The sequence below is a fragment of the Colletes gigas genome, unplaced genomic scaffold (assembly GCF_013123115.1).
Source record: "Colletes gigas isolate AHSC1104 unplaced genomic scaffold, ASM1312311v1 Colletes_gigas_Sc00002, whole genome shotgun sequence".
Lineage (NCBI taxonomy): Eukaryota > Metazoa > Arthropoda > Insecta > Hymenoptera > Colletidae > Colletes > Colletes gigas.
The window spans coordinates 9,259,801-9,272,001 of NW_025106631.1; the positions used below are offsets into that span (position 1 = coordinate 9,259,801).

The window sequence follows — 12,201 nt, forward strand, 5'->3', positions numbered from 1 at the left end:
AAATAAAATCACTTCTCGCTCGTATTAATATCTCTCGCGAAGACAAAGGGAAATCTTTGTTCGCCGCGTTAATTATAAATCGGTATAATTAGTAAAATAAGCGTTTAACGAGCATTATTGGAGCTGTTACTTGTCTCGTAAAGTGGTTGAACAATCGAATCGTATAAAGCGTAACGATAGAGCGTGTTTGTTTCGCCGAACGTGCAATAATTTTCAAATATGAAACCGTTCCCATACGCACGAACGATAGCGTAAATAATTACCAAGAAAGCAATAAACTTGCCACGCACCGTCGATTTCTGGTATCTAATCGACAGTCGTTAGCAGCTCCTTTGCTCCAAAGCGCCTATTAGCGCTTCTCCGACTTTCACGGGAAATAATTCATTCGGTCACGGCTACCGAAGTAGCATTTCCAATAACGACCAATAAAAGTTTCGTCTTGACCGTGGCAATAATAACTGCTGATTAGTTATCACGGGCAAGCTGATACGGACGTTGAAAGCATAAACGAGTTTACGCACCGACGAATGATGTCATTATCGATGTATCGTTTGCACGAAATACATTCTCGGAAAGTTATCGTGCAACGCCCACGCGCGGGCACATGGGAAATACTTTATATTAAACCGTGAGCCGGGATCTATAGATCTCTCAACGCCCTAAAATATAAAATGTATGAAAAGATTTCGTGAAAATTTGTAAAACCAACGCGAAATTTTCCTTTTTCGAGTCCTTGCCTCGCGAAAGTACGGGTTAATAACTCGTTAAATCCGAATTCGCCGTCTTCGTTCCACGGTGGATCTGCTCCGACGCGAATAAATTCCAGAGAAGAATCAAAATCGGGGACAGAGCCATCGGGATCGCGCAAATTGAAACGACTTGGCGAAGAATATTAAACTTCCAGCTGCGGCTGGATGGAAATTTTCGAGAGGAACGAGAGATGTGGGGGGAGGGGGGCAGAGGGATGGTTTCACGCGAGGAACGGAAAGAAAGATTCAGCGACCCGCGTGTTAAGCGCGCGCTGCGAACAATATTTTTCACCCCATTTATACAAAACAAACGTGTTTATTTCTCATGGTTCTTTTGCTGAAATGGAAAGTGGCAATTTAATTTAATTAGTTCACGTAACAGATCGTGATTACAATAAATGCGTGATCCGATGAGCGTATTTACAATAATACAAGTACAATCGATAAATTGCAAGATATTTTTTTTTTTTTCTTTTTCAGAAGTTGAGACTCGCTCGAAACGACCAGACCACTAAACGTACAAGGTACAACTTTGCGTGTGTAATGTGTGTGTGTGTCGTGTGTATCGTGTGCCTGGCCCACTCCTCCGTGTGTGCTCGAAAAAAAAGTGTGCGTGAGTATTTACAACGTTAGATATACACAGTATTTACAAGAGGAAATTTCTCTCTCACTTACGTACTAATAAGCGTTTGGCGACCGTTGCTTTTTTCCAAGACAGTCGTGAAAATCTTAGGAACGATGTCTCGCGCGAAGACGTCTGTCTTTTCTCTCGTTTTCTCTCTTGTGCTCACTCTTCCTATCACTCGTCTCACTATCACTCTAGCGTCTCGTTTCAGACGCTATAGGCGGTTCTTTTATCGTCGTTGGATCTCATCGATCGCGTGATCGACAGGAATGAGAACTGGCGACGACGCGTTACTCCGTCTCTCGAGTGGGAAAAAATATATACGATTATATGTAGTACGAAGTAGAGTTCGTCCCCGAGATTTCGGAGTTCGCGTATCGTTCTCGTCTTGTCTCGTGTTTCTTATCGGTTACAATCGAACGCCGAGGTCCGTCGGGATCGACTCGTCGACAGAGTTGGGCGAAATTTTTATCCAACGTCCAACGGGAAAACTTTTCCAACGCGACCGCGCGACTTTTGCCGAAGTATCTTGCCCGCTCGAAAAACCAACGACGAAACCTTTCGTTAAAAAAGAATCGTTGAGACCAGAAACCGGGACTGGATGCGCCAACGCGTGGAAATCAGACGATATTTATAATCAAACAGCGCTGCGATTCTATCTCTGCAAATATAATTAATGGTACATAAATTTTTTTCCATTTTTTTATCGCGATCGTGTCTGCCAGGGTTCATCTTCTCGTTGGACGAACTGTACGATCCTCGAACAACGTTACTCGTTGAATAATAATCACGATTTTAATTAACGAACGGAGCGTTTCACAATCGACGAATAGAACTTTATCTGTTCCGAATAAATTGCTCTTATTGCTCGTCTATTGTTCCAACGAAATTTTACCCATGTCTGCTCGTCCCAGAATAATACGTACGCTTTCTAACTGTGCGCGGCGCTCTCTGTGATTAAATTAATCTCGCAGCTAAATGCATCCAACAACGACGCGTTTTTTTTTTTAATCTTAAGAGGACTATTGTTAGGCTGCTCGAAAGTATGGATACACCACATCCGCGGTGACCGGTTCGTCGGTTTCGACCAGACAATGTCCATAGACGAAGGAATGGCGACTTCGCATTCCTCGTCTCGTCAGTAAAGAATCCTTGCAATTTTTAATAAATGTCCGGCCAAAGGGTCGAAATAAATTGACGCGGCGAAAACGAGGAAAAGCACGGAAAAGTTACTTGAAAATACCGATTGTATGGAAGACAGTAATCGGGGGAAAAAATACTTTCTTTTAAATATGTTAAAAGCGTCGAACAAGATTTCCCTGTTTTGTTCTAGCAATTATCAGAAATTATCCACCCTTGTTTCGATCATTGTCGAGCAAAAGAAGCATTGTTAAATATATTTATTCTCTAATGGATGTATCCAAACCTTGAACAAAAAACGTGTACGTAAATTCTACCGAATTTTTTCCTTCTCTGAAATTACCGAGCAACTCAAAAGCAACTCTCAAACTGTTTGGCTTTGGGTCACGCTCGTTCGCAGAATCCCTTCGAGTAACAATTTCGTGGCTTCTAAGAAACCCACAAACGTCTTCGGAATATGAAGAAGCTTGGCTGAACGTATTAAGCTAGCACAAATCTCGAACGACAGAAATACAATTCCTCCGCGATGACAAGTCCCCGAAAATATACAACTTTGAAACAATGTGCCACAAAAAGTAATTGGAGGATCGAGATAAAAATAATACGGTGAAGCTTTGTCACTCGACGTCCAAACGAATACACTTTAGAAAATATCGAATCTCCTCCCGAGACTTCGAGAAATTAAAACGGGCGATCCTCCGATTATTTTAAGCTCCAATTATTTAAAACTGCGATCTTCTAATTATATCACGGTATAATTGGAACGGAAATTTTGCAGCAACCTAACGCCCCCTCTTCTTCTAAACGTAATTACACATAAATTTATTCGAAAGAAAATGTTAAACGGAGCCACAAAGTGTTTTTCCAAAAGCGGGGTAATCTAAATAATTTAAACGTCTCTATCGATACATCGATCGTCGAAGCTAACGTACAAGTATGTCTCTCTCGTATCGTTCTAAACCTACCTAAGTTTTCGTTCTTTTCTTCGGGAGTGTTGTCTCCCAGAAGGTTTGGAAACCACTGCGTTGCATCGTGAAACTCTGTCGTCCCGCGAATTCCTCGCGGCGACCTAACGTAAATAAAGCCCGAAAATAAATAAAGATGCAGGCAAGAAAGCAACAACTGGCGGCCATTACGATCGATCGAGGTTGCAGTCGCGGCGAAACTGGCGGACGAGGAGTTTCACGAAGAGGCACGGACGAGGAGTTATTTTTTAACCAAGATCGAAGCTCCCGAACGTCACGAGTCTCGCGACCGATAAAAACGCTGAGCCTGAGTCCCATGACGCGACCTGACCCATTAAATTCAGAAATCCACCCACGGACCCACGAAAAACTCGCTCGTTTCGATCGAGGACCACGCGTATTTTCGTACGCGTGATCCACCATTTTGTCGCGCTAGCGAAATTAATTCTGGTCGTCTGTGAGACGAGTTTCGAACCGTCGACGCGACAAGTGGATCTAGAATTTAGATCTCGCGTGCATCTATCGAGTCTTTCCGTAAGTTTTAGTGCTCGAGTAAATTATATTTAAAGAAAATCTGTACACATATACAAAAAAAAATGCTATTCCATGCGCCGTACAAACTTAATACGATCTATTTAACGCGTTTAAAGTTACTGGTACTTCGAGTTGTGCATGCATGAAAATTTGTTAAAGTTGAAACGTGAAACGATCGGATACGGAGAGCCAAGGGTGATTTCTGTCGGCGCGGATCGTTCAACGACGAGAACAATCCGGAATCTACGGTCCTCATTTACTGCCATTTTCTATAATTACCGCTGTATACACGCACACCATACATTCTGTACAAGATCGGTGCAAGAAGAAGCTCGCATCGTTCTCCCGGCTAGTACGTAAAAATAATGACTCGATCACGGTCCTGCGTAACGGGTCGCGTTCCACAAAAACGTCTTAAATAAACCTGGTCTCTTCGATCGATTAACTTTACACGCAGCGAGCGAAGAAAACGGTCGAAAAGCGAGGCGATACCGTAAATCCTCGAATTACGAGATGGCCAACGTATTCTGCATTTCGCCACTTCGATGGCTCTTTTCATAAATAAATTTCATACGGTTTCTGTTGATCGTTAAACGTCTGCTTTAAAAACGTAAAAATAATAATACTTTGGCGTGCAATATTTAATTTTACATCCGTGATACGCGACATATATTAAAAACAAAAGTTTAATACGCGAATTGCTTCTATGAAAAGAGAAATATATTGGACAAAATTTAATAAACGCGTGAATTCAATAGAAATTTAATTTCTGTAATATACGTCTCTAGAATCTAACGTAACATAAATAATTCTAAATTTGAGCACGTACATTCTCAAATACGAAAGTAAATTGGTGCTCGCTTAAGTTTGAACGAAATTATTCAAAACGAAAATGGAAAGAGACTCGAAACTCCGCGAATACAGAAATTTAGAGCGCGTTCGTCAGAAACATTTACCAGAGTTTCTACGTTTCAGGTTCGATCGTGGCCATTCGAGTCCGAAACACCCGATCCCCGTTCGCAGAATTCGACTTCCCCGGAAACCCTACGAACGACCGAACCGCGTGACTCGAGGACTTACTGTGCTCTCCTTACAATCGCTCTCGACATCGCCCCTCCGGGTTACGAGGCTCGTAGAAAATCCGTGGCCGAGCGATTCTAGTGGAAGAGCAAACAGAGTGACGCGCGAGCCGGATGAAACTGTACAAATACCTAGAGCACGCGTCTCCGTCGCGTCCCAATGCGGATTCGCCTATTTATCGGCCGGCCGGCGTCTCCGTGAGAGTTCTGGCGGCGTAACGCGTCTGTACTAGACGAAGTAAGTACGAGGATTGGCCGGATGCGTGAGCGCCTCGCCCGGAGGCGCGTTTGGCACCGGCGGTTCCGGTATGGTGCTGTAAAGATGGCTGCCCCTGGACGAGAGGCTAGCTGGACGCGCGGATCCGGCGTGCAGCGCGCTGTAGCCGCTGTGCTGGTGCTGATGTTGATGTTCCGCGCCGCTGTCCTCGTCCTCGGTCCTGCTGGACGCCGAGCTGACATAGGTGGACTGCGTGGGCGTGGGCGTGGGCGCGTGCACCGGAGCGACCAAAACGCCATTAGGCTTGGTCCAGACGTCTCCGGCGGACGGGGCCGCGGTGTACCGAGCCGGGGTGCGATTTCGGTCGTTCACCTTCTTGCTGTCACGCCGTTTGCCGACGGAGTCGGGCATGGCGAACCGCAGCTTCTCCCAGAACCTCTTCTCGCCCCAGACCACCACGGTGCAGGTCTGCAGGAGCAGCTGGAGCTCCGGGTCGCGGGCCGGTGCCTCGGTGGCCAGCAACAGCACCACGCGTCGCTTCCTCGAGCTGGGTCGAATGTTCTCCAGCGCGGTCCTCAACGCGGCGCGGAATTCGGGGTGCTGCCACTCGTTCGCCAGGAACACGGGCGAGAAGATGATGACGATGCGTCTCGCGGCTGCGACGGCGGGCGGCACCGCCTCCTGGGGCCTGGCGGGCGGCAGATCTCGCCAGTGGAGACACAACGCCAGCCCGGACTGCTCGAGCTCGGCGGCCAAGTACCTGGATACGAAGTCCTCGTCCCTCTCGCTGTAGACGATGTAGCCGTCGTAGAGACGGTCCCTCTCCTCGTCCGGCGGTGTGGTCATCTTACCCAGTCGCAGACCGTAGCGTGCATGAGCCCAGAGACGTACATCCTGACGAAACGCGAATGCCAACGCGACGAACAGACAGATCGCGATCACCGCCACCAACGCGCCCGCCAGAAGCGGCACGAAGTTCGAACCCAGCAACGGTATCTCCTGGATGCCGCGGTGCACGGCCTCCTTGGACGGGTCGCCGCAACGTTTCATGGCCTGCGCCAGCGTCTCGACGCCGTCGCGGCAGTACATCTTCTCCGGGTCGCCTCGATGCTCGGCGAGCCATCCGCGTAGTTTCGCGGCGTTGCCGCACTCGCAGCTCCACGCATTACCCTCGAGGGCGACTTTCGCGCGATCCCCGACGCTTGGCAGAGCCTCCCATGGCCGGAAGTCGACGATACGGTTGCTGTCCAGCCGCAGCACCTCCAGGCTCTTCATCTTCCGGAATGTGGTGTTCCCGACGGTCGCGATCGCGTTGTGATCCAGGTAGAGCTCCGACATCCGTTCCAGCTGATCGAACTCGAAGCCGCGCAGCTCGCGCAGAGCGTTGTCCTCGAGATGGAGGACGCGCAAAGCAGCCACGCCGTTGAACGTGCAATTGTGGATGGCCGCTATGCCGCTGTTGTTCAGAAACAACACCTTCAGCTGACGTTTCCCGATGAACACGTGGCTGCCCAGATCGCCCAGCTCGTTCCCGTCCAGGTAGATCTCGGTGGCGTCCATGGGTATTCGCTCCGGGACGTGTTTGTAGCCGGCGTTCGAGCAGTCCACCACGTTGCTCGACCAGCCGTGGTCGTGGTAGCACGAGCAGTTGTCCGGGCAGGTCATCTCGCAGTCGCAGGCGTCGAAGTCGCAGCAATGGCAGAGCGCGTAGCAATGAGCGTCGTAGCGGCAGAGAAAGTCCTTGGGCTTGAGGGAGAGCAGAGGTCTGCGCGGCGTCGCCCTTGCGTGCACCATCTCGCACATCACCGAGTCCAGGTCCATCACGCGCGGACGATTCCTCATACGGTTCTCCTCGTTGATTTTCGGCAGCCATTCCATGCTGCAGTTGCAGAGTATGGGATTGTTCCCTATGTAGAACTGCGGCAGCTCCGCGTCCTCTGGCACCGGTTGCAGATTCAACGCCGCCTCCTCGAGATTCCTTATCTCGTTCCCGTACAACACCACTTTCTCGAGGTTCCTCTTCTGCAGGAACGTGTCCACCGCGACCTTGCGTATTTTGTTGTTGTTCAGGTAGAGGGTTTCCACGCTGTCAGGCACGTTCGCCTCGGCGATCCTCGTGATTTGGTTGTAGCTCGCGTCCAGCATCTTTATACGCAGCGTGTTCCGCACCATGTAATAATTCCCGAGCTCGCTTATCTGATTCGCGTGTATGTCCAGCCACTCTATGCTGGTCGGCAGATGACTGTAGTCGAACCACAGCAGCTTGTTGTCGGACACGTTCAGCCAGAGCAGGGTCGAGAGGCTGGTGAACGCGCCGCGGATCTCGGTCAGTTGATTCCCGTCCAATCTAATCGCGCGCAGCACCGGGTTGCTAGCGAACGCGCTCTGCTCCACGTGACGGATATAATTGTTCGCCAGGTTCAGCACCTGGAGCTCCGGCAGCGAGGAGAACGCGTCCCGCGACACGTTCTCCAGCTTGTTGTCCACCAGTCGTAGCCCGTAGAGTTCGGTCAACCCGGCGAACGAGTCGTTGTCGATCCTCGACACGTGGTTGTTGCCAAGGTCGAGCGTCTTCAGCGAGCGCAGCACGCGTACCGCGTACGGTATCTCCGTCAGGTAATTCCCGCTCAGCGACAGATCCTGGAGGCCGGTGAGATTGTCAAACACGCGATGATTCAGCGTACGCAGTTTGTTGGTGTCGAGAAACAGCTGACCCAGGGTGGTCAGGCCGACCGTGTGAGCGGGATCGAACCTGGCGATTCTGTTGTGCGACAAGGTCAACGAGTGCAGGTTCGTCAGGGAGCCGAAGCAACCGTCCACCAACGTTTCGATGTCGTTGTGCTCGAGCTTCAGTATCTGCAGGCTGTACAGGCCCTTGAACACGTGGGCGTCGATCTTCGTCAAGCCGTTGAACGACAGGTCGAGAATGACGAGCCGCACCAGCCGTGAGAACGTGTCCCGGTTCACCCAGCGATTCGTCAGCTCGTTGCTGCTCAGGTCCAATTCCTGCAGTTCGTCCAGATTGTCCAAGAGACCGGGCGCCAGCACCGCCAGCGAGTTGTTGCTGAGTATCAGTTCCCTGAGCTCCCTGGTTTTGGAGAACAGTTCCGGCGGCAACGCGACCAATCTGTTGCTGGACACGTTGAGCGCGCGCAGAGCGGTCAAGCCTGACAGAGCGTGATCGCCCACGGCGGCGATCGCGTTGTCCTGGAGCTTCAGAGACGTCAGGCTGTGAAGGTTGCTCAGCGTGCGGTCGGGCAACTCGCTGAGGTCGTTGTTGCTGAGGTCCAGCACCTCGAGGCTCGGTGTGCACGACTCGACCCAGTCGGAGAATCCCAGGGACACGATGTCCTGTAACTTGTTGCGCGTCAGATTTAGACTGGAGAGGCTCTGGACCGGGCAGAGCAGCTCCGACGGCAGGGTCCATAGATTGTTGTCGGCCAGATCGAGATGCTGAAGGCTCGTCAAGCCGCGAAGGGCGTCCCTGTGCAGCTCGAGATTCATCGCCGACCAGTCGCTGTTGTGCGTCCTGACCGATAAACTGCGTAAATTGTGCGCGGACGCGAACACGCCGCCGGGCAGATAGCGAATCTTGCAGTAATCCACGCGCAGCTTCTCCAGCCGCGGCAACGGCGAGAAGAATCCGTGCGGCTCGTCTATCTGGCTCTCGAAGAACATCGTGTCGCTGCACTCCAAGGCCAGAGAACCGATCGAGTCCACTTGAATGGCCGAGAGATTGCCAATTAGGCCGGGCACGTTGGCGATAGTCCTGACCCTACAGGCGAGTGCTTTTTCCCCGTCCTCTCCGTCCTTCTTCCACTCGCAGCCGCTCGGTGCCTCGAGGCTGGTGATGCTGCGACCGTGTGTCGGTCCTACGCTCAGCACCAGCCACAAAACGATCCCCATCGCCGCGACAGCGCAACGAGCTGGCTCCATTCTGCGTATCGTCGACGGGAGTCACGCGTTTCCGGTCACGGGGGCAAACAAACTTCGCGCGATCGAGTCCTACCGTCACGCACTCATAGTCACCAGCACTTGCGTTCAACCGTACGACAGCCGAGCCGGTCGTTCCGCACGCTGTTCGAACAACGAGAACGTACAACCGCGATCTCCTCTGCCGTCGGCCAGGCTTTCTCACACCGACACTGAACCGAACCGATCAACGTAAACACCGATCGGCGGGCGATCACCGCGCGACTACACTCCACATGAATCGAGTACGCGGCTAGACCAAGGATGTCCCGTCGTCAGGCCCTCGTGAGAAACTACGTGCGCGGGTAACGACCGAACCGAGAGCAAACCAAGCGCGACGACATTCCACCAGGAAGGTCGGAGAGCAACTGACTCGAACGCCGAATCCCTATTCTATCGACGGTCACGCACCCTGCATGACTGCCGGCGTGCAGCTTCCCCCACCTCTTCCCCCCACCATCGAGTTTACTTCCATCACCCGCAGGATGTCCCCCACCCCGACTACGGAGTAGTCTCCCGTTTGAACGTGCACACACCACCGACGCTCCGGTGGGCTCTCTTGTAAGCGAGCGCGCACACAATCAACCGCCGAGAGAAACGGAGAGAGTCGTGCGAGAGAAACAACGTTCCACGCCACAGGCGGCTTGCTGCCTCGGCGAAGATGCAACAAACCAGCTGACTGACAACACTACTTACTAGGTAAACACCAAACTGGTTCCTAGGCGACGGCCGCGCATTTATCAAGCTGCTGCCTCTCCCCATCCTGGAGGGGTTCCCTCCCCCTACTTCCCGCGGACGCTTCTTACCTTCCAGCCGCGCTCTTCACGGGGTTGTTGCTGCTTAACAGCCGACGAACGCCGGCCCGTCGCGTTCTTTTACCCAACGTTTTTACGAACGGACGAACCCCGTGATTTGTTGTCTTTGAACCGCTGCACGAGACCCGATTTGCTCGCGACACTTCCGGCGGGAGGAGTAAGCCTACGTCTGGGAGGGGGTCTTTAGAATTCTTCCCACCGACACGATGTATCGTGTTTACAATCCTTGGAACACGATGGGCGACGATTCGGAGCAAGATGGAGGGGGATCCGAATTTGACGCAAGTTTCAATGCTTCGACGAGGGGAGGAGAGACTACAATTGCATTTGCTATGTTTGAAAGATGTCTAAAGAACGTTTGCACTCTTATACAATATATATTTTAACGTTTCTAGTATTAGAATATCATGAATAATTAAATAATTCGACAATTCGAAGAAGCACAGAGTTCAGCATTAATTTTATTAAATGTTTAAGAATTAGAAAAGCGGTAAGTTCGTTTGGATGGAAGACTGATATTTATATTTTGTTAAACATTGCTGTTAAAAATTATTTAAGCAATAACGATCGTGTTACTTCGAGTAGTCACCTAAGATCTAAGCGTGGTTCCGTGAGGGTAGACAATTGGCGCCATCTATGCTGCAGTCTTCGAACTATGCGCTATCTTTCGAAAAGAATCTTGCGCGCGACGAAAGGGAAAGTTTTGTATTACTCGATATACAAATAATAACGTTCCTATCGAATGTTCATTTTAATTTCTTAACAAACACATTCGTTATTTGCCAATCGCAAGACAAAAGCTACTTAATACTACTCTTATCCCCTGATAAAACAATAAATTCAGACACGATGCAAATGTCAAGTGGCAGTCGACGTCTTAACATCGAGATTAACTCTTGATTTGTCTCGCAATTAATTGTCTGCCAATTTGTGGCTACCGATCGCGATACGATCGATCGGATACAACGCGAGAATCGACTTTGTTGAACTCGTATCGCGGCGACGGTTGCTCATCCGTCGCTCGGGGACACGTAAGATGATGAATCACCCGAAGTGTACCGGAAGAGCATGCGAGATTACAAATTCGAAATAGCGACGCTCGCGCGCAATGACGAATGGAGACGTTCGTGGATTCGAGCGCGGATTCTACGCTTCATTACGTATTTACGAGTTGTCAAGGTGATATCACATCTCCGTGTTAAAGATTAACCACCTCGCGTGCCAATTGGAATACTCGATCAGCCCGGCTAAACATTCGTCTAATTAATCGCGAGGCGTGTGAATCTTGTATTCCTTAATCAAGGGCCGCGGACAGCCCTCGGGGGAAAAATGTTCGAATCGAATCGAGAACCTATTGACTTTAACAGATTGGAACGATTGCAAGGATCTTTGGACAGTCTCGTATATATATTTTCGTATCGTCGAAAGAGGAATCGAATTACCAGTATTAATTTAGCGCACCGCGCGTGCTTCGATCGACGCTAAGTAAGTGTGAAATATGGTAACGAAACTCGCGTGCTGAACCGAACTATCCCCTTAACAGGTTGATTTTGTTAACGTCTCGCGAGCACACGGAACAACCAGTTACAGGTGGTCCAGCGGAGTTTACGGTTTCGTTAGATTTACAGCCCGCAGAAGAGGCGGATACGTTTCGTGTGGCACACTTTGCTGTTCGAACGGCCACGGTTTCCGGCTCACGTCGACGACGACCTATTCTCCGATCGCTCGACAATGAGCGTTATTAAACGAGAGAAAATCGGGCTTAAAGACCGGTCGCCGGTTCCTTATAACAGCCAGAATATATTAACGCGTAAATCATTGCCCGTTATGGCGTCGGGAGTCGAGGTGCAGTGCTTGGAAGCCCCGGGAACTTCATTACCAACGACCGGCCGGACTTAAGAAAGACCAAGGAACGATCCGAGGCGAGTTTACAGCGATATTAAAAATTTTTTGAGCAATATACCCACGTTGAATAATATTTCCCGCCGAAGACTCTTCAATTTCCGCGCGACAAAAATTTATTCCTCGCATCGCCGACGATTTAACAGCAGGCTGCGACGCGAGACTTTGCGCGCACGCGGCTTACGGCGACGCAATATCACGTA

General features: G+C 50.4%; 1 protein-coding gene across 1 annotated transcript; it reads right to left on the minus strand.

Annotated features, from left to right (window-relative positions):
* Window positions 1-1,083: 1,083 nt before the first annotated feature.
* Window positions 1,084-9,624, minus strand: LOC122402184 (toll-like receptor Tollo). The gene has a single exon (XM_043404782.1). The coding sequence runs from the start codon at window positions 9,243-9,245 to the stop codon at window positions 5,322-5,324; it is 3,924 nt and encodes a 1,307-aa protein (XP_043260717.1). The 5' UTR covers window positions 9,246-9,624; the 3' UTR covers window positions 1,084-5,321.
* Window positions 9,625-12,201: the final 2,577 nt, after the last annotated feature.